This window comes from Mustelus asterias, chromosome 9, assembly GCF_964213995.1.
Source record: "Mustelus asterias chromosome 9, sMusAst1.hap1.1, whole genome shotgun sequence".
Taxonomy (NCBI): Eukaryota; Metazoa; Chordata; class Chondrichthyes; order Carcharhiniformes; family Triakidae; genus Mustelus; species Mustelus asterias.
The window spans coordinates 30,737,130-30,750,449 of record NC_135809.1 but is presented as its reverse complement, the minus strand read 5'-3'; the positions used below and the strand labels follow the sequence as shown (position 1 = coordinate 30,750,449).

At 39.7% G+C, this 13,320-nt stretch overlaps 1 protein-coding gene across 5 annotated transcripts in view; it reads right to left on the bottom strand.

Annotated features, from left to right (window-relative positions):
- Positions 1–1,365: 1,365 nt before the first annotated feature.
- tmem168b (transmembrane protein 168b) overlaps positions 1,366–13,320 on the bottom strand; it is a 46,889-nt gene continuing 34,934 nt past the window's right edge. For all 5 annotated transcript variants that reach the window (XM_078219894.1, XM_078219896.1, XM_078219895.1 and 2 more), the window contains one exon: positions 1,366–3,637. In XM_078219894.1, coding sequence (XP_078076020.1) covers positions 3,090–3,637 — 548 coding nt within the window. In that variant the 3' untranslated portion in view covers positions 1,366–3,089. The remainder of the gene's footprint in view (positions 3,638–13,320) is intronic.

The following is a 13,320-nucleotide window of genomic DNA, read 5'->3' as shown; positions in this document are numbered from 1 at the left end:
GAATACCTTCTTCACCACTCTGTCCACCTGTGACTCCACTTTCAAGGAGCTATGAACATGTACCCCTAGATCTCTTCATTTTGTAACTCTCCCCAGCGCCCTACCATTAACTGAGTAAGTCCTGCCCTGGTTCAATTTACTAAAATGCATCACCTCGCATTTATCTAAATTAAACTCCATCTGTCATTGGTCAGCCCACTGGCCCAATTGATCAAGATCCCTTTGCAATCGGAGATAACTTTCTTTACTGTCCACTATGCCACCAATCTTGGTATCATCTGCAAACTTACTAACCATCCCTCCTATATTCTCATCCAAATCATTAATATAAATGACAAATAACAGTGGTCCCGGCACTGATCCCTGAGGCACACCGCTGGTCACAGTCCTTAAAGATTAACTCTGGTTCTCCCTCCTCAGATGCTGCCTGACTAGCTAAGCATTTCCAGCATTTTGTTTTTATTTTTGAGCAGTTACTTGTTCAGTCACAATACTCTAGCTCTCTGGAAGTCTTTGCCATTCAGTTCCCTCTGTACTTCCAAAATCCCATTTGTCAACCATTACTCTGGCTCCCTAACAATTCTTCCTCCTACTCAGCATTCAGGTTGCCCCTCCTTAATTTATGCTCAGGAATGGAGGATTGTGGGTTTTTGCTCAAGTTCTTCCAAATTTTGAGCTGTCAACTTCAGCAATGTTCCAAGGATTAAACATTTTGTTTCATGAAGAAAAGGATATTCGGAATAATTATTGAAATCTTAATCCAAGTTACTAACACATGGCCAAAATACCTAAAGATTTCTTCCTCTGACCGTATACATCTAGCGTGGGGACCGTAGGAGTGACTTTTACCAACACACAAAAAAATTGCATGCAGGAGTGAGGAGGTGGTACAATTTCCCTCTGCACCCTCGAGGAGGGAATGGGGTGAGAAATAATTAGGGCATCCACTGTAGACTGAGTGAGAACATGACTATTCTCTTATGAGCCCTGCAATTTAAATGTACACTTACGACCACAGCATAAACTCCAAGGTTAGGGGAGAAAGTAATCAACTTCCAAGGAGCTTTGCATGCAAATAATCAGACAAAAATCAACAAATTCAGTTACCCACACAGATGAGAATGTACATCAAGAGCCAGAATGTAAACACATTTCAGTCATTTAAAATGAAATGTAACAAAATACAGTTTTACTGCCAAAATCTTATTTTTCACTCCCTTTGTCTAGATCTAACCCTTTGACACTAAAGTCAGCTCTGAAGCAGCACATTATAACAAGACTGTAATGTGCTGCAGCTCAGGGAGAATTAGGCAGAACCATAAATAAAATGTGGAACTAAAGTGATTTGATGTTTACAGCAATAATTGAAGCAAATATGGTGTTTATTGATTGATTTTAACAGGGAACTATAGAACATGAAATTAAAAGTGATATCACGGAACAGAACCATATCTAAATAACAAAAATAAATTCTCAGACAGTAAAATAATGTACATGTGCGATCAAAATGTATATAAAATAAATGTCATAATATAGCATGAGATAAAATCAAAGTAATTAATCACAAAAGAATAATACATTTAACCAAAGGTGCATCCTTTTTTGATTACATGCTAATAAGCTCAAATAGAAAGATTTTAGAAAATAATTAGAAATAAAATTTATTTCAACATGCAGTTGATACAAAGGAAACAGACGGCCTGTGGCTTTAAAATAATGCCTCTGTTTCATATGCAATCCATTGTCACGTACAACATAATGTTTTGATACCAAACTCGGGAACAACCATGTGTTATTGCATATGAATTAAGAAATCTCCACAGTTGTGGTCGTAGCAGATAATTAAATTCTGGCAACCAGTGGGATTTGTTTAAATTCCTTACTTAAAATCCTAAGCATAACACGGTCAGCCTTAAACTGAATAGTCACAATTTTACTCCGTTCTTAACTACTGAATGAATTGCTTCTTTGGATGATATCGTTCAGCAAAAAAAAAATCTCCAGTAAAATGCCAATGCTAATTTGGAATATTGTATATTATTGCATATTAGTATTAAAGTAGCAAAATTTATAAAATGTGAGCAAATCAAACTTTCCGACAGATGAATTACCGGCTGAATTAATTTTCACTGCAATTAAGATTAAAGTTTTAAAGTTTATTTATTTATGTCACAAGTAGGTTTACATTAACACTGCAATGAAGTTACTGTGAAAACCCCCTAGTCGCCACGCTCCGGCGCCTGTTCGGGTTTACTGAGGGAGAATTTAGCATGGCCAATGCACCTAACCGGCACGTCTTTTGGACTGTGGGAGGAAACCGGAGCACCCAGAGGAAAGCCACACAGACAGGGGGAGAACGTGCAAACTCCACACAGCCAGTGACCCGACCCAGGAATTGAACCCAGGCCCCTGGCGCTGTGAGGCAGCAGTGCTAACCACTGTGCCATGTTCCAGTTTCTCTAGTCCTGTATCACTACTGTAATTCGCAGGTTATTTTACATTTGATATTATGCAAAGGAGCAAGTTGATTGAGAGCAAGTAGCAATATTAAATTGGACCATCAAATTTAAGAGATATTCTGCAGACCAAACCTTTAAACATTGTATACTTAAAATTTTTTTTTTAAATGAAATATGCTTTCTGAAGAATTTGGCATGTTCATCATTTGGTTGTCACACTTCTTTATTCCTGTTCTGGTGGTTAATAATGACATCTTAAACCAATGTTCATTATTTTCCATTTTAATTGCTGTCAAAACATTAGTTGTGCTAGCTATTCTCAGTGCACTATAAATAGTTACAACCGTTTGCCGTCTTAATGCAGTAATTCTTTGTATAGTATTAGAAATGTTGCAGTATGTAATAACTATATATATATATATATACACACACACACACAATAAAAATTGTATGAGCCCTGATAAACCCTGAAATCTGTTGAGTTTAAGAAATACAAGCTTGGGATAAATCAGTAACTTTTCAGCAACTGTAGCCCATTAACTTTTATATAAACCTTCACTCCAAAATCTTTGGAAGGATGCCTATTAAGTGCAATACAAAGTCCTAAGTATTTGACACATGATGACAATGTCATGATTTCACAAGTTTAAACCCTTGTCCTGTGTCCAGGATAGTGGGTGGGAACCATCTCATCTTCAACCTTTTGAAACACTTCAAGCAAACATTACACACCCAAAAAAGGTTTAGCCCACCACACCAGTCTGCCAAGTAAATCAGAGGATAAGTGATACGAGGGAAGTAAATCATCCAATGCTTGGCAACATCATTTCCTGTTGGTAAATGAAGGGTATAATCACTCCAGCATTTAGATATACCATAAACAGCCATAACTGTCCTGCCTTTATCTGACCAGCTAATGTTGTTGTCAAGGTTGCAGTTATATTCTACCCAGTCTTTAGTAAAGTCACCTAACTGTGGAAGGTCCGCTTCTTCAATATTAACTTCTTTGGCCAGTTTTGCACCTTGTACAGCAACAAAGCTTTCACTGACTCTTCTTACATCTTTAACCCATGGAATGGCATTGTCACAGTCCAAAACAATGATCAGACGAGAGCAAAAGTCGGCATTCTTCTCTTTCCACCACTCCATGATTGTCTCCAGCCTCAAGGTTTCTCCTCCTGATAAAAATAAATCGGGTGAATAAGCTTAATATTCAGAAGAGCAGGTTAATCTATTCATGCTATACTTATTTGGTATTTGAGGACTTTAAACTAAATAGTTGGGGGAAAGGAATCATGTGAGAAGAGGCGTGGTAAACCAAAAGGACACAAGGAAGGAATAGAGCAGTGTAGGGATTTGGATAATGACAACCAGTGTGGCAGGAAGGGACAGAGCATACACTTTTAGAAGTGCACCAGCAGAAGGTCAGAGATGCAAAAATGGAAAAATGACACTTGAAGGCTCTATATCTGAATGTGGTAGCATTTGTACAAAATTGGAGAATTATTAGCTGTCACGATGATGTGACTTGTGCATGAGTGATATTGATAGGGTACACACTGAATGTACTCAAAATGTATGTAATACTATTGAATGATAACAGTTGGTTACTTCTTTGGAGCCTGGTAATAATAACTAAGTACTGGACTCTGACGAGTAACAAGAGGGGCTTCAATAAGGCATAAAGGCAGTAAGGTAAGTGGTTTCTTCCCAAAAGCAGGTCCTTGGCTCATTGTCTGCTGATACTCCACCTTGAGCCATTTTCTTGGTAGCTTTTTGTCAGTGGTGGTCTGCCACTGTCTTCCATTCTCAGGGGCAGGGTGGCAAGGCAGGTCCCTAAGATTGCTTCAGCCAGAACTGGAGTTAAACCAGAGCTTTTGGTGTTATCCTCATTTGTCATCTAGCCAACTGATCCCTTACCCTGCCCAGGGCTATTTAAGGATGTTACAGATCCAGTAGATAACATCGAGGAAGTGGATGTTACTTAGCTGGACTTCAGGAAGACATTTCTTACATCTCACACAACAGATTGACTCACAAGGCATCGTGTCCATGGGATACACAGAAAACACAAGTTTAAATCCAAAAGCAAAATATGATGGATGGAAGTTTTAAAGTCTAAATTTATAGCCAGTGAAGTTTGTTAGTGTAAATAAAAGCAAAAATACTGCGGATGCTGGAAATCTGAAATAACAGAAAATGCTGGAAAAAGCCAGTAACTCTGACAGCATCTGTGGAGAGAGATACAGTTAGCGTTTCAAGTCTGTATGACTCTTCTTCAGAGTACTGAAGAATGCATGAGTAGTTGGTTTTGGGGCCATGTTGGTTTATAAAATTTTATAGCAGTTCGAATGTTGTCAAAGGAATCTCAATTTGTATGTGACATGAAATCAGGTAGCGCTCAATCAAAAACATGATAATCCAAAATAACCGGACAGGCTAAGTCAATGAGCAGAAAGGTTATTGGAGCATAAACCTGAATAGATGGAGGCACGGGACTAGGAAGAGGTGGCAAAATCATGGAGTACAACATATTTTAGTGACTAGTTTGTTAAATCTATGAATTCAATGCCCATGGGAAATGAAAAATAAAATACATAGCTAAAGAGGGATAATGTTGGTTTGTATCTGGCCATATTAAGTTATAATCTCTGTTTAATAGGAAATAAGTATCATTACAACAAATATATATTTGTTGCCAAATATTAACCATATTAAAGAAGCTTTTTTCCAATTTACAGCTATCAACTTGGCAACTCAAAAAATGCACATCTAATGTTCAGCTACCGTGTTCCACAGCATTTCAGTTAAAATGAGTTTTTAAAGCAGACATTTAAAAACAAGGTCCCGTCAAGAATTCATGGCTCTTCTTCTGCGTCATCATCACTTCCATCGATGCTGCTGTCCATTGATAAATTCCCTTCATTCCATCTTTCTTCATCCTCTTTCACTTCAGACACAGAATCAGTGAGGAATGCTTTGAGGCTGATTAGTGGAGGTAGTGGGCTGCATCAGAATGAATGATTTCAACCCTGGAACTCCTCTGGAAGACTTGGCAGAAGTCAAAATTGAACATGTATGGAGAATTTGGATCCAGTCCACTTCTTTTGTTGGGTACAGGTCAAACATGAGTTTCAACATTATGCCTTTAGAATCATCTCCTCAGCTTTGTATGCCTCTTACTTTATACATGATCAAATATTATCAATCATGTAAATGCAATGGTTGACACTTGTTACTAAATCCAAAGAAGCGATGAATGTTATCGTTCAATAGCAGTGCATGCCATTTTGAGGCCATGAGTTAAAATTAGTTGTGTAAAATTGAATGTATGAAATTTAGGTAACAGTTGTTTTGAAAGAAAATGATATAATTTTGGAATGGATTACCAATGGGGATGGTGAAACAGAAAGGAACGGTTATTGGTTCAAGTAGCTTATTCTTCCAAACCACTTATTTATTTTCTTTTCATGACTGTGGAACTAATAGTTCTGTACCCCCTTTCCCATGTTCAAGGAAAAAACTTGGTTTAAACTCTTCATACATTTTAAAGAGGTCTATTAAATCAGCTTCCCCCTCCTCCTCTTATCCAGAGAATGAAGTTGTTAGGTAAACAATGTTTCTTCATTGTAAATTTTAAGGAAGGACCGAATGAATGAGCATTAGGCCATGTATCCCAGAACCACAGCAAGAAAACGGTAGGTGATTTGGAAACGTAGATTAACTGGATCAATAGACTTCTCCCACTCAAAACATTATTTCTGTTACTCAGACCGTGTGTTGCTGAGCCAGGAGCAATGGCCATAATTGTAGACAATGATGCCTCATGCTCCAATTCTACAGCAGCTGTAATTTATACTGTGACGGATACAGAGTTCAGTGAAGATCGGCATGCAAGATTAATGACTCCTACATGGACAGCCCAATTCAATTTAGCTGCAATTTTAAAAAAAAGTCCAAATGAAAAACAGAATGGTCAAATGTCATTAGAAAACCTCAGACACAGATGGATAAAACATTCTGCAACTGTTTTACTTTTCTTCCTTCTGAGTGTGTTTTAAATGTGCATTTGCTTTCAGTAATGTGGAAAAGCTGATCAGCACTTAATCTCTCAACAATTGTTGAGCCTTGTCTATGAGCAACTCACAGGAATACAGATTTCACACAGGTCAATCGCAGACCCATTGTTGGTTTTTAAACTTGAGACAGAAAGATCCACTGCTATGTGAGTGAGGCATTTTATGTACTCATGCTGTTGACTTTCAATTTCACTTTTGGAAAAGTATGGACAACTGCGGCACAAGCACAGAAGCTGTTTCTTACAGGAACTGGTTATCACTGTCCAAGCTTCAATCTGTCAGCATGACAGATGGTACAAGCATCCTAATGGAACAGCCAGGCCGAAGGGAAAGCATTTTGTCACACAATAGGGTGTTATACAATTGTAAGATACTCTCGTTATATCTACATGGGAATAGGATTTGGGTTTAAGGTTTTTGCTTTCCTTTTTACTTGGGAATGTCTTGTGGATTTATACTGTGGCTAGAAATAGTTAAATTGTTAAAGTTGTTCTTTCCTAGAATGCTTGTGTGTTTAATGTGTCTGGATACAATTTAACTGAGTGTGCTATTTAGCTTCTGCTGAAGGGCTGGATATAGGTTACAAGCTCACCTGACGAAGGGGCAGCAAATAAACCTGTTGGACTTTAACCTGGTGCTGTGAGACTTCTTACTGTATAGGTCACAAGGGCCAGAATTCTCTGGCCATTCATGGCCCGCTGCTGCTGCCAGCGAGGATGGAGAATTTGGCACTCAGCCAAATCTCCGTTCACTGCAGTGGGACCAGAGAATCCCACTGACGTGAACAGCTGGAGAATGCCACCCAAGATGTTTGATTTGTGCCTGTTGACCTACTTTTGTCACCACATTGTGAAATGAGATAGTCAATACAATCCAAAGATAGGAAGTGGTACAAGAAACAAGTTGGCATCTGGAGCTTCGTTTCTTGGTGTCCTATTCATAATAACATTTGTCATGTTATAAGGAATCTTCTAAAACTGTAAGACTTGTGACCCATAAAGATCCCAAGCCTTTCTTAATAATTTGTAGAGAGAGGATCAATAAAGGTTACGTTTCTAACCAGAGATAAATGAAAAATTGCATTTATTCCTCTGTATACCTGATTAAAGACAATGCTCGTGGTTGGACTTAGTTGACAGAAGGATTACACTGTAACTATTTTTGGTTAGCCAGATTTGAAGTGTCTTAGAACAGTCATTGAGGCAAGTTACTTCAAGCAAGGGTTAGCTCTGGATATTAACTGACAAGCTAAAGCTACAGAATGAACTAGCACATCTGCCCGCTGTGCCTCCCAACCACTCAGGAACAAAGGATATAAAATTTCAAATAAAGAAATTTATCAGTGTAGCGATGATCTTTTCATTATAATGGCAGCCTGTCAATATTCTTGTTATTTTTATTTACTCCAGATTCACGTTTATGTTTTTCTGCTACTGAATAATAGAGGAAACAAATGTAATCTTCCATTATATATCTATAAATTCTTTGAAACAGTTTGAGGAATACATTTATATTAAAATTACGATGATGAATAGTAACTGCATACATATATTAATAAGGCTATTGCTGAGGCTATGATAAATGTAACTTTTAAACAAAGTCTCAAGGAAACATTTTTTCCCCCCACATGCAATAAACAACAGACTTCTGTTCTCTCAGCCTCCGATAATAAATGGAATAAATTACAGTAATTTGTGACTACGCTTCAATTCATATTTCAAGATGATTCAAGATGTGAACAAACCCTTTAGACTTTAAGAAAAATATAGTTACAATTTAGAGTCAACCATAATGTTGTTAAATTCTCATTATTTATGCATGAGTTTGGTTATCTCATCTTTCATGTGCTCCAGGATTTTTATATTCTAAGTACATCAGGGATGCTAATACTATGAACAGGGAGTAACTTTAATTAATTTTTCCCCAAGGATATTATTTTTAAAATGTCAAGAGTGCGACTGTTATATTGCAGTAAGACGTAATTCCCTTTATACTTACTGTTTTCAGCTAACAGCTGCAGGCAAGTAACTCATGATCACCTTTAATAAAATTGAAAAGAGGGCCCAAAACGACATAATATGGAGGGGATTGCAGAAACTACTTGTGAGCCCATCTGCTTTGCAACATCTTGAAAAACTAGACATCTCTGTACTCCTAAAATCTTCCACTGCACATTAAATAGATTGACCTATTTCGTCCTGAGCATAATGAATTTTATTGTTTAAAGCTGCATCAGTCATTTGGTGCACCAGTATCACAAAACAACTCTACCATGGAGTGGTATGATTCAAGATCTGATCCAGCATTGTAGAGGTGCTGAGCCTCTGATTTCAGCCGTGCCTTCAACAGAAAGTGCTTAACCGGGTGGTATTATTTCTACAAGGGGAGCCAGAGTAAAATTCAACGCCAAGACAAACGTATCTGGTAATTATAGACCGGTTAGTCTTACTTCGGTGGTTGGTAAATTGATGGAAAAGGTCCTTAGGGATGGGATTTACGACCATTTAGAAAGATGCGGGTTAATCCGGGATAGTCAGCACGGATTCGTGAAGGGCAAGTCGTGCCTCACAAATTTGATTGAATTTTTGAGGAGGTAACTAAGTGTGTTGATGAAGGTAGGGCAGTTGATGTCATATACATGGATTTTAGTAAGGCGTTTGATAAGGTTCCCCATGGTCGGCTTATGATGAAAGTAAGGAGGTGTGGGATAGAGGGAAAGTTGGCCGATTGGATAGGTAACTGGCTGTCTGATCGAAGACAGAGGGTGGTGGTGGATGGAAAATTTTCGGATTGGAGGCAGGTTGCTAGCGGAGTGCCACAGGGATCAGTGCTTGGTCCTCTGCTCTTTGTGATTTTTATTAATGACTTAGAGGCTGAAGGGTGGATCAGTAAATTTGCTGATGACACCAAGATTGGTGGAGTAGTGGATGAGGTGGAGGGCTGTTGTAGGCTGCAAAGAGACATAGATAGGATGCAAAGCTGGGCTGAAAAATGGCAAATGGAGTTTAACCCTGATAAATGTGAGGTGATTCATTTTGGTAGGACTAATTTAAATGTGGATTACAGGGTCAAAGGTAGGGTTCTGAAGACTGTGGAGGAACAGAGAAATCTTGGGGTCCATATCCACAGATCTCTAAAGGTTGCCACTCAAAGAACAATACAGCACAGGAACAGGCCCTTCGGCCCTCCAAGCCCGCGCCGCTCCCCGGTCCAGGATTGAATCCTGAATCCAGGATCCCCGCCCAATTTTCCAGCCTATCTACATACAATATCCTATCCACCGAGCTGTTCCTCACAGCTACGATGCTTTGTTCATTACAACCTATTAACTCACCCCCACCCCCCCATTCCAGACCATGTGATCTCCAGGGAGAGGCGAAAACCCAGAGTGAAAAACCCCAGGGCCAATATGGGGAAAAAAAAATCTGGGAAATTCCTCTCCGACCCCCTGAGGCGATCGAAACGAGTCCAGGAGATCACAATGGCCCTGATCGGAAAATGCTTCCCAACCCTAGTCATTTCCACTTCCACGAACACCATATGAATTCCCTGCCCCCGAGACAGGTTCCCAACTATCCGCAGTCTCGCTCTGTACTGGCACCAGCAAGATGATCATAGAATGAAGCCTTGAAACGGGAAACCAGGAACAATTAGCCCGCGCCGCTCCCTGGTCCAAACTAGACCACTCTTTTGTATCCCTCCATTCCCACTCCTTTCATATAGCTGTCTAGATAAGTCTTAAACGTTCCCAGTGTGTCCGCCTCCACCACCTTGCCCGGCAACACATTCCAGGCCCCCACGACCCTCTGTGTGAAATATGTCCTTCTGATATCTGTGTTAAACCTCCCCCCCTTCACCTTGAACCTATGACCCCTCGTGAACGTCACCACCGACCCGGGGAAAAGCTTCCCACCGTTCACCCTATCTATGCCTTTCATAATTTTATACACCTCTATTAAGTCTCCCCTCATCCTCCGTCTTTCCAAGGAGAACAACCCCAGTTTCCCCAATCTCTCCTCATAACCAAGCCCCTCCATACCAGGCAACATCCTGGTAAACCTCCTCTGTACTCTCTCCAAAGCCTCCACGTCCTTCTGGTAGTGTGGCGACCAGAACTGGACGCAGTATTCCAAATGCGGCCGAACCAACGTTCTATACATCTGCAACATCAGACCCCAACTTTTATACTCTATGCCCCGTCCTATAAAGGCAAGCATGCCATATGCCTTCTTCACCACCTTCTCCACCTGTGACGTCACCTTCAAAGATCTGTGGACTTGCACACCCAGGTCCCTCTGCGTCTCTACACCCTTTATGGTTCTTCCATTTATCGTGTAGCTCCTCCCTACATTATTCTCACCAAAATGCATCACTTCGCATTTATCAGGATTGAACTCCATCTGCCATTTCCTTGCCCAAATTTCCAGCCTATCTATATCCTTCTGTAGCCTCTGACAATGATTTAGCATTCTCTGTTGCTATTGTGTTGTGTAACCTATAGCTAAATTTATAACTCAAGTGGATAGAGCTGTGAAGAAGGCCTATAGTGTGTTAGCTTTTATTAACGGGGTTGGAGTTTAAGAGCCGTGGGGTTATGCTGCAACTGTACAGGATCTTGGTGAGACCACATTTGGTATATTGTGTGCAGTTCTGGTCACCTCACGATAAGAAGGATGTGGAAGCGTTGGAAAGAGTGCAGAGGAGATTTACCAGGATGCTGCCTGGTTTGGAGGGTAGGTCTTATGAGGAAAGGTTGAGGGAGCTAGGGCTGTTCTCTCTGGAGTGGAGGAGGCTGAGGGGAGACTTAATAGAGGTTTATAAAATGATGAAGGGGATAGATAGAGTGAACGTTCAAAGACTATTTCCTCGGGTGGATGGAGATATTACAAGGGGGCATAACTATAGGGTTCATGGTGGGAGTTATAGGAAGGATATCAGAGGTAGTTTCTTTACGCAGAGTGTGGTTGGGGTGCGGAATGGACTGCCTGCAGTGATAGTGGAGTCAGACACTTTAGGAACATTTAAGCGGTTATTGGATAGGCACATGGAGCACACCAGGATGATAGGGAGTGGGATAGCTTGATCTTGGTTTCAGATAAAGCTCGGCACAACATCGTGGGCCAAAGGACCTGTTCTGTGCTGTGCTGTTCTATGTTCTTATATCTGGCTGTTACAGAGAGCGACATCAGGGAACCGTCGATGAACACCTGGATTCAATTTTTCCAGAGGGCACAGTGGACATTCAAGTAGTTGTCAGGAAAAGTTTAAGAAAAAAAACCCATGCAAAAACTAAAGGCTTTACAATTGCTACTTTGCTTAGTTTGGGTATTCTAACTTGCACAACAAAACCATCAAATGCTTAGTTAAGTCATCAACTGAACAGAATGGGGAAATGCAAGTTATTTTTAGAATGTTAATTCATGCTGTTACCATCATGTCAGATGCACATTCAGTGCTGCAGAATTGATTTTTCTTACTATATATTATTTGCACTCAGTTTTCATTTAGTATGCAGATTTAGCATTCTCTGTTGCTATTGTGTTGTGTAACCTATAGCTAAATTTCTCAGAGATATTTTGGGAAGTGATTTGTAGTTTAAAACTATGTAGCTTTTCCTCAGGTTAGATAAGCCTGGATTAGCTTTAAATTTATAAGCATTAATCACATTGATTTATGTGCATGACCTCTTTGCGACATCTTGTTGTGCAAGTACAATTCCAGTTAACAGACTGGCTTGGAACAGACTTAAGGATTGTGCTTTGGAAAATTACACAATTTCTTTGTCCACTTTTTCTTATTCATTTGCAGGATAAGGACAAGGCCAGCATTTACTGCCCATCCCTAACTGCCCTTGAGAAGACAGCAAGGAGCCAGGGTGGCTTGCTAGGCCATTCCAGAAGGGAGTTCAGAATCAACCACACTGCTGTGCTTCTAGCATCTCATATAAAGCTGACTACCTTAAGATAGCAGGTTTCCTACCCTAATAGACATTAGTGAAGCATTTTTTTTTAAAAACAGTAATCCAATAATCTTCATGGTCTCACTCACTGCAGGTACTTTTTATTCTAGATTTTATTAAATTGATTGAACTTACAATTCCAGTTGGCAAGGTAGGGTTTGAATTCATGTTGCCAGATAATTAGGCCAGGCCTCAGGACTAACTAGTTCAGTTAAATAACTACTATGCCACCGTACTCTGGAATGATTAATTTCCCCACTATAATTTTTGCACTTATCAAATCGACCAAGCGTTAATTTAATTTTAGGTTCCCTTATACCACTGGTATTTTGTTCTATTTCTCTACTGTGAATATCATCTGAACTCAGATTACAGCCCAATACTGAGTGAGCACTACACTGACAGTTCTCTTTTTGGGAGATATAGGAAGGATATTTCTGAGATATAGGAAGGATATTTATATATATAAATATATATTTCTCTTATTCTTGTAATAGTTCTCTTTTCGACAAGAGGCTAACTGAGGTCTGGTTCATTATGTCCGTATGGATAGTCAAGCTCTTGGAGCTATTTTAAATAGAATGGGAAAAGCAGATTAACAAGTTATTTAACTCATTGCTGCTTGTGGGATGTTGCTGTCCACAAATTAGCTGACCTGATTCTCTACACAAGAGTAACACACTTTCTGCTACTGATGGGGCCGCGAAGCACTTTGTGGTGTTCCGCGGATGACAAATTTCCTTAATAAATTAAGTTGTTTCTCTTAAAAGAAAAACCTGATTACTCAAAACTTTAAGCTCTAAATTCCCACTTCTGGCATTGC